The sequence below is a fragment of the Ranitomeya imitator genome, chromosome 3 (assembly GCF_032444005.1).
Source record: "Ranitomeya imitator isolate aRanImi1 chromosome 3, aRanImi1.pri, whole genome shotgun sequence".
Lineage (NCBI taxonomy): Eukaryota > Metazoa > Chordata > Amphibia > Anura > Dendrobatidae > Ranitomeya > Ranitomeya imitator.
Genome location: NC_091284.1, coordinates 760,988,928 through 761,002,161, shown reverse-complemented (window position 1 = coordinate 761,002,161; position 13,234 = coordinate 760,988,928). Strand labels below are relative to the sequence as shown.

Genomic DNA, 13,234 nt, shown 5'->3' with positions numbered 1-13,234 from the left:
GGGAGCGGAGTTCCAGCCGCGCATGTGCGGTCGGAAATGGCAGTCACAACGCACCAAAAAGCATTGCATGCAACGTTTTTTGGTGCCGACGGTCCGCCACAACACGACGCAACCATCGCACGATGGTTGCAACGTGTGGCAATGCGTTGCAATGCGTCGCTAATACAAGCCTATGTAAAAAAAACACATCCTGCAGACAACTTTGCAGGATGCGTTTTTTCTGTAAAATGACGCATTGCGACGTGCGTCGTACGACGCTAGTGTGAAAGTAGCCTTATCTACAGCATTCTGTAATGCTGTAGATAAACCCCGATGTAACCTGAAAAGATGAGAAATAAAGGTTATATTATACTTGCCCAGGGGCGGTCCCGCTATGGTCCGGTACAATGGGCGTCACGATCCGGGTCCAGCGCCTCCTATCTTCATTCGATAACGTCCTCTTCTTCTCTTCTTGCCGTGGCTCCGGTGCAGGCGTACTTTGCCCTGTTAAGGGCAGAGCAAAGTACTGCAGTGTGCAGGCGCTGGGCCCTCTGACCTTTCCCGGCGCCTGCGCACTGCAGTACTTTGCTCTGCCCTCAACAGGTCAGACAAAGTACGCCTGCACTGAAGCCATGGCAAGAAGACAAGAAGAGGACGTCATCGAATGAAGATAGGAGGCGCTGGACCAGACCACGACGCCCATCGGACCGGACCACACCAGGACCGCCCCTGGGTGAGTATAATCTAACCTTTATTTCTCATCTTTCTGGTTACATCAGAATGCTGTAGATAAGCCCCTGATGCCGGTGGGCTTAGCTCAGATACGATTTTTGGGGTGACAGAGTCCCTTTAATTATTTTAATTTACTGAGATAATGACTTTTGGGTTTTCATTGGCTGTAAGCCATAATCATCAACATTAGCAGAAATAAACACTTGAAATAGATCACTTTGTTTGTACTGACTATATAATATATGAGTTTCACTTTTTATATTGAAGCACTGAAATAAATGTAACTTTTTGATGATATTCTAATTTTGTGAGATGCACCTGTAAATATTGAAGAGCCAGAGGACTAGATTTCCTCTCATGAAGTTTTAGCAATGAATCTTTATGGCTACGATTGTAATCCTAGCCAGTCATTTCTATGAGGCTGATATTACGCTAAGGCCAGGGTCACACTTGCGACTGCAATGCGAGAAACTCGCGTGAGTCTCTCGCATCAATACCCGGCGCTGCCGCCGGCGGTTCAGACTGGAGCGTTCAGCTGCATAGAAATACATGCAGCCACACGCTGCGGTCCAGGTGCCAGGTATTGATGCGAGAGACTCACGAGAGTTTCTTGCATTGCACACATTGCACACGCAAGTGTGATGTCAGCCTAATAGTAATATTAACACCATGTAGAGAGCTGCATGTTTAGTGTAAGTGATGAAATTCCTTTTCTGGGTTTCAGATATGGGATATCCAGAGTCAGACGTGTCTATTTACAGCATGCTCAAAATCCAGCGGGATCAGAGGAGAACTCACCGCCTGCCTTTATATCCCAGAAATCAAAGCATTGTGTGTGACTACTGACTCCATTGCCCTTCTGCAGGTGAAACTGAAGTAAGAGACAAGATATCATTTATTTTTTTTGTGTTGGATAAATGATAGGATGCAAAAGGTAATATAGTTCTAAATAATTATATTGCCGCTAAGGTAGTAATTGAGCGGCTTACGAAATTATGCAGCTGGCACCTGCCTGTTACTGATGTCGAGGAAGGTTTACCCTTTGGAGTGTGTGCACACATCTTTTTCAGGTGGAATCCACAACGGAAACGGTTTGAGAAACCTATCAGAAAGCGCTCAAAAGAATGAACATATGAATTTCTATGTAATGATGACTTGCTGTGCATATACTCAGAATTTCTAAAATCCTTTAACTGCTTCAGGTTTCTAAAAACACCAAGTGTTTAAAGAAATGACATGTCCATTCTTCTGGCGTTTTCGAATACGCTTTGTACGTTACAATACAAGCTGTTAGGAAAGCTCCAAAGATGCTCGGATGTCTTTTGGAGCATTTTGCTTAAAAATGCTACCATATTGTTAAGTATTCAGTAAGAACAAAAATTGATCAAAACCATGTGAAAAATGCTAAGGAAATGACTGAGAAGACTACACAAAGGACATTTCAGGAAAAATAACACCAGAGTTTTCTGAAGTTGTTTTCTGCTTGAAAAACTCAACAGGGTCATTTGAGTTTAAAAGGCATCATGTGCACATAACCTTAGATGCCTCAGACAATAGCAACTACAGCATCTAAGCAGTCAGATGGATAGTGTGGCCCTCCATGACATGTTCACCAGTTGCTTATTATTTGTCATAATTGCCAGGGACTAAACTGAGAATTGCTGTCTTTCAGTCAAAAGCTAAAAATGGAATAAAAAAAAACAAGAAAAAAACAACGTGAGAACCATAAATCCAAAACCAGAGCAACAATGGTGAAATGTTTTTCCCACTCACCAGCACAACATTTTTTTTTCCGTACAATAGGCTGTTGTCACGCCAGAGCATGCGACACAAAGGGAGGGGGTGAGAGAGATGGTAGAGGGGATGGTAGAGGGGAGCCCTGACGGTAGGGAGAGGGGAGGGTCATTTTTTTCATCAGAAGTGAACATCATAAAAAGAAACCCCAAAAATCAATAGTAAAATTGTTCTTTTTCTTAGTTGCCTAAAAACAATTTCCCATTTTCCAGCACATTATTACGTTATATGGTAAAAATGAATGAATGACTTCTAGTGATGAGCGAATATACTCGTTACTCGCTATTTCTCGAGCACGCTCGGGTGTCCTCCAAGTATTTTTTAGTGCTCAGAGATTTACCGTAGTTTTTATTGCCGCAGCTGAATGATTTACATCTGTTAGCCAGCTTGATTACATGTGGGGATTCCCTAGCAACCAGGAAACCCCCACATGTACTTATGCTGGCTATCAGATGTAAATCATTCAGCTGCGGCAATAAAAACTAAATCTCCGAGCACTAAAAAATACTCAGAGGACCCCCGAGCGTGCTCGAGAAATCTCGAGTAATGAGTATATTCGCTCATCACTAATGACTACTGCTTGTCGTACAAAAAAACAATCCCTCACATGTCAATGTAAAAATAAAAAAAAATAATAACTATTGGAGAGTAAGGAATTAAAAAATAAAAGCAAAATAATGAAAATGATGGCTGCATCTCCAAGAGGTTAAGTTTGGCAACCTACATGTACAACATCAAATTACATTATAGCTTATCCTGTTTTCTGTGTAGAAGCCACTCAGAGCTCTTGGAATTCGGAATTTGAAAAAGGCTCTTCAGCTCTGAATCCATTTACTAAATGGATTAAATATAAGATACATTTCATCATGTTACAACTTACAAGCTGTTCATTTGGTGCTTTCAAACTGCAGCAGTAAATAAAATGTGATTTACCGTATATATCACATATGTGCATTGTATCTACTGTTGGTGACTCTACACCAGACTTGGCAAAAGTGCGGCCCACAGACGGGAACAGCGGGAAGGGCTAGAAGCAGTTATGGTACAGGGAACAGTCTGCTCCTTCCGCCATTGAGCCTGCATCTGAGATCGCAAAAGGCAAATGATGTCATTACATCACTAGTGCTCTGTGAATACTCAGTACACAGCACAGACAGGGTAGTGGGGTGACAGGGTTAGTGAGTAGTTTTTTATTTTTTAAATCGTCAGTACTTGTGGGAAACTGTCGAGAGATCATACTGTGTGGGGGGCGTGTGGAGACATTATACTGCATGAGGGGCTGTGTGGGGACATCATACTGCGTGAGGGGCTGTGTGGGGACATCATACTGCTTGAGGAGCTGTGTGGGGACATCATACTGCATGGAGAACTGTGATGACATCATACTGTATGGAGGGGTTGTATGGAAACATCATAGTGCATGTGGGGCTTTGTTGGGAGTTGGGACATACTGAATGGGGGATTTGTGGAGACATACTCCATGGAGGGATGTGTAGGAACATCATAACGTGTGGTGAACAACTTACTGTGTTGGGGGCTTTGTAGGGTCATCACTGTGAGGGGACATCATACTGTGTTAGGGTCTTTGTGCGGGGTAGTGTGGGGACATCATACTGTGCAGGGGAACATCATACTGCATGGAGGACTGTGTAGGGACATCATACTGTATGGAGGGGATGTATGGAAACATCATAGTGCATGTGGGGCTTTGTTGGGACATACTGAATGGGGGATTTGTGGAGACATACTGCATGGAGGGATGTGTAGGAACCTCATAACGTGTGGTGAACATCATACTGTGTTGGGGGCTTTGTGGAGACATCATACTGTTTGATGGACTGTGTACATCATGATTCATGCCAGAACATCATACTTTGTGGGGAGCTGTGTGGGGACATCATATTTTATGGGAGCTGTGTGGGGATATCATACTTTGTGGGTACATCCTACTGCGTGGGGGCTCTGTATGGCATTATGCTTGGGAGACTGTGTGGAGGGCTTCATTGGCACATCATACTGTGGATGGAGCATGCAGGGACATTGTACTGCATGGGGGCTGTGTGAAGACTTCATATGGTGTGAGAGGCTGTGTGGGGCATCATACTGTGTGAGGAGTTGTGTAGGAAGATCGTACTCCATGGGGAGCTTTGTGGAGACATACTGTATGGGTGGCTTTGTGTAGACATACTGAATGGGGGGCTTTGTAGGGACATCATAACGTGGGAGTGTACATCATACTTTGTGGGGACATCACACTGTGTGGAAGGACTTCATTCTGTGGGGTGGGGGGGCATTGCGGGAGCATCATGCTGTGTGCGAGAACATCACCAGCTCTGGCAAAAATTAAGAGCCCACTACATCAAAACCCTGTCATGGGCAGCCCAATCTCCAGACCTGAACCCCATTGAAAACCTCTGGAATGTAATCAAGAGAATGATGGAAAGTCACAAGCCATCAAAGAAGAACTGCTTAAATTTTTATGCCAGAAGCAGTGTGAAAGACTGGTGGAAAGCATGCCAAGACGCATGAAAGCTGTGGTTAAAAATCATGGTTATTCCACAAAATATTGATTTCTAAACTCTTCCTTAGTTAAAACATTAGTATTGTTGTTTCTAAATGATTCTGAACTTGTTTTCTTTGCCTTTTTTTTTTATTTTGACCATTTTTCTTTGTCAGAAAAAAAATACAAAAATTATTGCTTGGAAATTCGGAGACATGTTGTTTGTCAGTAGTTTATAGAAGAAAAGGTCTGGATACACATGATGAGAGCATTATACTGCCTCTGTACAAATCCCTAGTTAGACCGCACATGGAGTACTGTGTCCAGTTTTGGGCACCGGTGCTCAGGAAGGATATAATGGAACTAGAGAGAGTACAAAGGAGGGCAACAAAATTAATAAAGGGGATGGGAGAACTACAATACCCAGATAGATTAGCGAAATTAGGATTATTTAGTCTAGAAAAAAGACGACTGAGGGGCGATCTAATAACCATGTATAAGTATATAAGGGGACAATACAAATATCTCGCTGAGGATCTGTTTATACCAAGGAAGGTGACAGGCACAAGGGGGCATTCTTTGCGTCTGGAGGAGAGAAGGTTTTTCCACCAACATAGAAGAGGATTCTTTACTGTTAGGGCAGTGAGAATCTGGAATTGCTTGCCTGAGGAGGTGGTGATGGCGAACTCAGTCGAGGGGTTCAAGAGAGGCCTGGATGTCTTCCTGGAGCAGAACAATATTGTATCATACAATTATTAGGTTCTGTAGAAGGACGTAGATCTGGGGATTTATTATGATGGAATATAGGCTGAACTGGATGACAAATGTCTTTTTTTGGCCTTACTAACTATGTTACTATGTTAAAAGAGCAATTTACATTTTACTCAAAAATATACCTATAAAGAGAAAAATCTGAGAAACTTTTTTAATTTTTGGCAGAGCTGTACAGTATATCTTCCTCGACAAAATATAGGATGCAGTCAATACCATTACAGGTATACAAATGTTCTGTTTGCCTTCAAATTACAAACAGTATGCTTTTGATGCAGTGGAGTAATTTGAAGTTCCTGAGTCCCAATGCATTATCTCCAACAGGGCCCCCAAGTATCTTTAATAGTATTGTTCTTCTCATAGGGGCAAATATGCCACTACTTGCATATAACTTCAGTGTTTTCTCCTGTTAGGTACACCATGCATTGGGTCTGATGTGTATGGTTTAATGTCTTTATTTTCTCCTAGATGACTGCTGATTATTAAATAACCAGTCATCCTAATAATTAATATAATTATGGGTACCTGGTCATTATTTGACCACGGAGCTAAGAACAGGGTTTGAGGCTTTGGCACGGTGCCATACAGGGGCTTTCTCTTACTGTGTAGGTATTTATTTCATTGTGCAATATATTTTGAGCCTCTTCTGCATAATACCTGTTTAGCATGGTGCCCTCTGTCATTATATATCACACATTCAATGGTGTGTACTCATGTTTTTATGGGTTTTTGTGATTTACATACAATAAAATGTATGGGTGTTCTCATCGCTCTTGTATTACTTCTTTATGGTCATTATTCTGTACAGATATTGTCATAATTCACATCAGTTACTGTCCCCAATTGGACTCCGATGTCCTAAACCTTAAATACACAATATGGCCAATTTACCAGAAAGTTTTTAGGATGAATCTCATGCAAACCCATGCAGATGAACGCAGGACCCCAGAGCTTGTCCAGCTATCAAAAGTGTCTACAAGGCATAAGCACAATTCTGTCCTAATTCTGGAGCACTTTGCTTAGTATATGGCCCCCAATATTCATACAGTTCCAGCACCACAAGGTCTCTTACCTTGAGGACCACATTTTTAAATAAACTGTATATTTTTTAACCATGTTAAATAAAAAAAAAAAAATCATTTTTTGAGTTTAGTGAATGACTAATCTATCATGTTCTGCACCAGGTCCTTGGCACGGCCTCACCTCGACAGCTCCCATAAAGAAGCCGTTCTCTGCTGCAAGTACAATAAAACCTTCAGGCAAGTTGTCACCTGCTCAGAAGCTTCGGTAAGTGTTTTCTCAAGGCTGCATCATAATGTCGCAATTTTTTATTCTTTGCCTGTTTGATTTATTAGTTTTTTATTAAATGAATTGTTTGTAGGTTATATTCATAATAACACGGTAAGATCATTTCTGATGGATAGAGAAGTACTCTTACTTACTGTTATTTCCAGGAGTATGACTAGAGGGGGGTGGCAGCAGATGCAGTTTCAATTTGTTCTGTCGGATGAGAGTGACAGCACCATATATTTATCATGAGTTCGTGTGAAAGGACAGACACAACGAAAAAAATAAGTACACTTTTTTTTGTTAAAAAGAATCTGTCAGCAAGTTTTAATCTGAGAACACCATAATATAGTGGCAGAGATACTGATTCTAGGGATGTATCAATTGCTGAAGAGCTGCTGTAATTTCAATACAATCAGTGTTTTATCAGCAGGAGGTTATCACTGCAGAACTGGGTGTCATGTGCATGGCGGTCCAACTAATGTGTGTAACCCCGCCCCCACCACTGATTGGCAGCTTGCAGACAATGTACAGTGTACATAAGAAACTGCCAATTTGCGGTGTGGATGAGGTTATACAGGGCTCAGCATTAAAGCACTCTTACATCTAAAATAGTAAGCTTTATTACATCAATATAATAACAGAAATATTATACAAAATGGAATAAAAGAGATGTATTGCTAAAAATATAGGGAAATATGGGTTGTATCATCCCTAAAATGAGGCAAAAAGAGTCCCCTAGAACTGTGCTCCTAATTGGTGATAACCATTACATGTAGACCTGAGAAAGTATTTTGACATCTAAATATATATAGAAGATTCTCTGCAGTATATAGAAAAATAATAATATAATAGTAATATCTACAAATAAGTGCAGTGAGACCTATAAGAAAAACATCAAAATACATACAATGTCAAAACAGCGTACATTGATGTTGAGTATATGCAAAATATTATATGCCATAACAGAATGGTGGATAAAATTAGAACAAATATAACAATACAATAATGTGTGTACAAACAACACCAGAGCACATAGTTAACATACATAGTTAACATAGTTAACATAGTTAGTAAGGCCGAAAAAAGACATTTGTCCATCCAGTTCAGCCTATATTCCATAAAAATAAATCCCCAGATCTACGTTCTTCTACAGAACCTAATAATTGTATGATACAATATTGTTCTGCTCCAGGAAGACATCCAGGCCTCTCTTGAACCCCTCGACTGAGTTCGCCATCACCACCTCCTCAGGCAAGCAATTCCAGATTCTCACCGCCCTGACAGTAAAGAATCCTCTTCTATGTTGGTGGAAAAACCTTCTCTCCTCCAGACGCAAAGAATGCCCCCTTGTGCCCGTCACCTTCCTTGGTATAAACAGATCCTCAGCGAGATATTTGTATTGTCCCCTTATATACTTATACATGGTTATTAGATCGCTCCTCAGTCGTCTTTTTTCTAGACTAAATAATCCTAATTTCGCTAATCTATCTGGGTATTGTAGTTCTCCCATGTGCACAGGATCACAAGATGACCCATACAAATAACTGTAGCCACTATGTAGAGTTGTCTCAACACAAGTGCTAAGATAATTGTCAAAATAAAACAATACCTAGAGCATTGGTGTTAGGCACTGGGATTCTCCTACTGCACAGGGTAGATCCCAAGCCTTGCCTGCATCAGCAGTCTCCCATTCAGCTTTGGCTGCTGCAAGTGCTGCTGAGCATAGTTGTTGATCTCAGCGTCTTGCTCAGGCTCGTGCTGTTTGACTGGTTACTGGAAGTTTCCAAGCTCCTCACTTCTGCTTGGCCTACAACCTGCAATAGTGACCCCATTCCTTCACCTCTCCTGCAGTCTCTCTCACCAGTGGTCACCACTCACCTGACTAAAATATTCAACCTCTCTCTTTCTTCAGGTATCTTTCCCTCCTCATTTAAACATGCCATCATTACCCCTTTACTTAAAAAGCCATCCCTGGACCAGAACTGCACGGCTAACTACAGACCTGTCTCTAAGCTTTCCTTCATCTCTAAACTCCTGGAATGCTTGGTCCACTCCCGTCTAATCTGCTATCTCTCGGATAACTCTCTTCTTGACCCCTTACAATCTGGTTTCCGCTCTTTACACTCCACTGAAACTGCCCTCACTAAAGTCTCTAATGATCTAATAACAGCTAAATCCAAAGGTCATTGCTCTCTGCTGATTCTCCTGGATCTATCTGCCGCATTTGATACTGTGGATCACCAGCTCCTTCTCACCATGCTCCGCTCCATAGGCCTCAAGGACACAGCCCTCTCCTGGTTCTCCTCCTACCTCTCTGACCGCTCCTTCACTGTATCTTTTGCCGGCTCATCTTCCTCTCCTCGTCCCCTTATTATCGGGGTTCCGCAAGGCTTAGTCCTAGGCCTCCTCCTCTTCTCTCTTTACACGGCCCCTATTGGACAAACAATCAGCAGATTTGGGTTCCAGTACCATCTCTATGCTGACAACACCCAATTATGCACTTCTTCCCCCGACATCACCCCTACCCTAATTCAAAATACCAAGGATTGTCTGTCTGCTGTCTCTAACATCATGTCCTCCCTCTATCTGAAACTAAATCTCTCCAAAACTGAACTACTTGTGTTTCTCCCTCCTACTAACCTCACTCTACCCAACATCGAAATTACCCTGGAGGGTTCAACCATAACTCCCAAGCAGCATGCCCGCTGTCTTGGGGTAATATTCGACACCGAACTTTCCTTTACTCCCCGTATCCGATCACTCACTCGCTCTTGTCACCTGCATCTTAAAAACATCTCCAGAATCCGACATTTTCTCACCTTTGAAACTGCTAAGACTCTTACTGTCGCTCTTATTCATTCCCGTCTGGACTACTGCAACTCTCTTCTGATCGGTCTCCCTCTTACCAAACTTTCTCCTCTCCAATCCATCTTGAATGCGGCAGCCAGGGTCATATTTCTGTCCAGCCGCTTCACCAATGCCTCCATCTTGTGCCAATCATTACACTTGCTGCCCATTCGCTACAGGGTCCAGTATAAACTCATCTCTCTCACCCACAAAGCTTTCCACAGTTCTACACCGCCTTATATCTCCTCTCTCATCTCCATCCATCGCCCTACACCTGCCCTCCGTTCTACAAATGACCTAAGACTAACATCCCACGTAATCCGAACCTCGCACTTCCGTCTCCAAGACTTCTCTCGTGCTGCGCCAGCTCTCTGGAATGCACTTCCCCAGACGATCAGACTGACACCTAGCCCCGACCTATTCGAGCGCGCTTTAAAAACCCATCTCTTCAAACAAGCCTACCACATCAAATACTCAGTAAACTAACTTTGTCCTGATCCCTCATTCCAAATATTATCTGCATGTGAATCTGCATCCTACTATTCATCTGTCTCCACACCCTCCATGCACACGATAACTGCACTTGATACTTGACTATTGCACTTAAACACACGGGCTGATGACCGGATCATGCAGCTTCATATGAAAATCCCTATTTATTATAATTGCCAGACCTAAAATAACAAGCACTTTTCACCTATTGTTCCCCCCCCCCTATAAGAAAAACATCAAAATACATACAATGTCAAAACAGCGTACATTGATGTTGAGTATATGCAAAATATTATATGCCATAACAGAATGGTGGATAAAATTAGAACAAATATAACAATACAATAATGTGTGTACAAACAACACCAGAGCACATAGTTAACATACATAGTTAACATAGTTAACATAGTTAGTAAGGCCGAAAAAAGACATTTGTCCATCCAGTTCAGCCTATATTCCATAAAAATAAATCCCCAGATCTACGTCCTTCTACAGAACCTAATAATTGTATGATACAATATTGTTCTGCTCCAGGAAGACATCCAGGCCTCTCTTGAACCCCTCGACTGAGTTCGCCATCACCACCTCCTCAGGCAAGCAATTCCAGATTCTCACCGCCCTGACAGTAAAGAATCCTCTTCTATGTTGGTGGAAAAACCTTCTCTCCTCCAGACGCAAAGAATGCCCCCTTGTGCCCGTCACCTTCCTTGGTATAAACAGATCCTCAGCGAGATATTTGTATTGTCCCCTTATATACTTATACATGGTTATTAGATCGCCCCTCAGTCGTCTTTTTTCTAGACTAAATAATCCTAATTTCGCTAATCTATCTGGGTATTGTAGTTCTCCCATGTGCACAGGATCACAAGATGACCCATACAAATAACTGTAGCCACTATGTAGAGTTGTCTCAACACAAGTGCTAAGATAATTGTCAAAATAAAACAATACCTAGAGCATTGGTGTTAGGCACTGGGATTCTCCTACTGCACAGGGTAGATCCCAAGCCTTGCCTGCATCAGCAGTCTCCCATTCAGCTTTGGCTGCTGCAAGTGCTGCTGAGCATAGTTGTTGATCTCAGCGTCTTGCTCAGGCTCGTGCTGTTTGACTGGTTACTGGAAGTTTCCAAGCTCCTCACTTCTGCTTGGCCTACAACCTGCAATAGTGACCCCATTCCTTCACCTCTCCTGCAGTCTCTCTCACCAGTGGTCACCACTCACCTGACTAAAATATTCAACCTCTCTCTTTCTTCAGGTATCTTTCCCTCCTCATTTAAACATGCCATCATTACCCCTTTACTTAAAAAGCCATCCCTGGACCAGAACTGCACGGCTAACTACAGACCTGTCTCTAAGCTTTCCTTCATCTCTAAACTCCTGGAATGCTTGGTCCACTCCCGTCTAATCTGCTATCTCTCGGATAACTCTCTTCTTGACCCCTTACAATCTGGTTTCCGCTCTTTACACTCCACTGAAACTGCCCTCACTAAAGTCTCTAATGATCTAATAACAGCTAAATCCAAAGGTCATTGCTCTCTGCTGATTCTCCTGGATCTATCTGCCGCATTTGATACTGTGGATCACCAGCTCCTTCTCACCATGCTCCGCTCCATAGGCCTCAAGGACACAGCCCTCTCCTGGTTCTCCTCCTACCTCTCTGACCGCTCCTTCACTGTATCTTTTGCCGGCTCGTCTTCCTCTCCTCGTCCCCTTATTATCGGGGTTCCGCAAGGCTTAGTCCTAGGCCTCCTCCTCTTCTCTCTTTACACGGCCCCTATTGGACAAACAATCAGCAGATTTGGGTTCCAGTACCATCTCTATGCTGACAACACCCAATTATGCACTTCTTCCCCCGACATCACCCCTACCCTAATTCAAAATACCAAGGATTGTCTGTCTGCTGTCTCTAACATCATGTCCTCCCTCTATCTGAAACTAAATCTCTCCAAAACTGAACTACTTGTGTTTCTCCCTTCTACTAACCTCACTCTACCCAACATCGAAATTACCCTGGAGGGTTCAACCATAACTCCCAAGCAGCATGCCCGCTGTCTTGGGGTAATATTCGACACCGAACTTTCCTTTACTCCCCGTATCCGATCACTCACTCGCTCTTGTCACCTGCATCTTAAAAACATCTCCAGAATCCGACATTTTCTCACCTTTGAAACTGCTAAGACTCTTACTGTCGCTCTTATTCATTCCCGTCTGGACTACTGCAACTCTCTTCTGATCGGTCTCCCTCTTACCAAACTTTCTCCTCTCCAATCCATCTTGAATGCGGCAGCCAGGGTCATATTTCTGTCCAACCGCTTCACCGATGCCTCCATCTTGTGCCAGTCATTACACTGGCTACCCATTCACTACAGGGTTCAGTATAAACTCATCTCTCTCACCCACAAAGCTTTCCACAGTTCTACACCGCCTTATATCTCCTCTCTCATCTCCATCCATCGCCCTACACCTGCCCTCCGTTCTACAAATGACCTAAGACTAACATCCCACGTAATCCGAACCTCGCACTTCCGTCTCCAAGACTTCTCTCGTGCTGCGCCAGCTCTCTGGAATGCACTTCCCCAGACGATCAGACTGACACCTAGCCCCGACCTATTCGAGCGCGCTTTAAATACCCATCTCTTCAAACAAGCCTACCACATCAAATACTCAGTAAACTAACTTTGTCCTGATCCCTCATTCCAAATATTATCTGCATGTGAATCTGCATCCTACTATTCATCTGTCTCCACACCCTCCATGCACACGATAACTGCACTTGATACTTGACTATTGCACTTAAACACACGGGCTGATGACCGGATCATGCAGCTTC

General features: G+C 42.9%; 1 protein-coding gene across 1 annotated transcript in view; it reads left to right on the top strand.

Moving 5' to 3' along the window:
- LOC138671096 (cilia- and flagella-associated protein 337-like) overlaps positions 1 to 13,234 on the top strand; it is a 262,921-nt gene that overhangs the window by 154,418 nt on the left and 95,269 nt on the right. The window contains exons 15-16 of the mRNA XM_069759005.1: positions 1,436 to 1,587; positions 6,961 to 7,063. Coding sequence (XP_069615106.1) covers positions 1,436 to 1,587; positions 6,961 to 7,063 — 255 coding nt within the window. The remainder of the gene's footprint in view (positions 1 to 1,435; positions 1,588 to 6,960; positions 7,064 to 13,234) is intronic.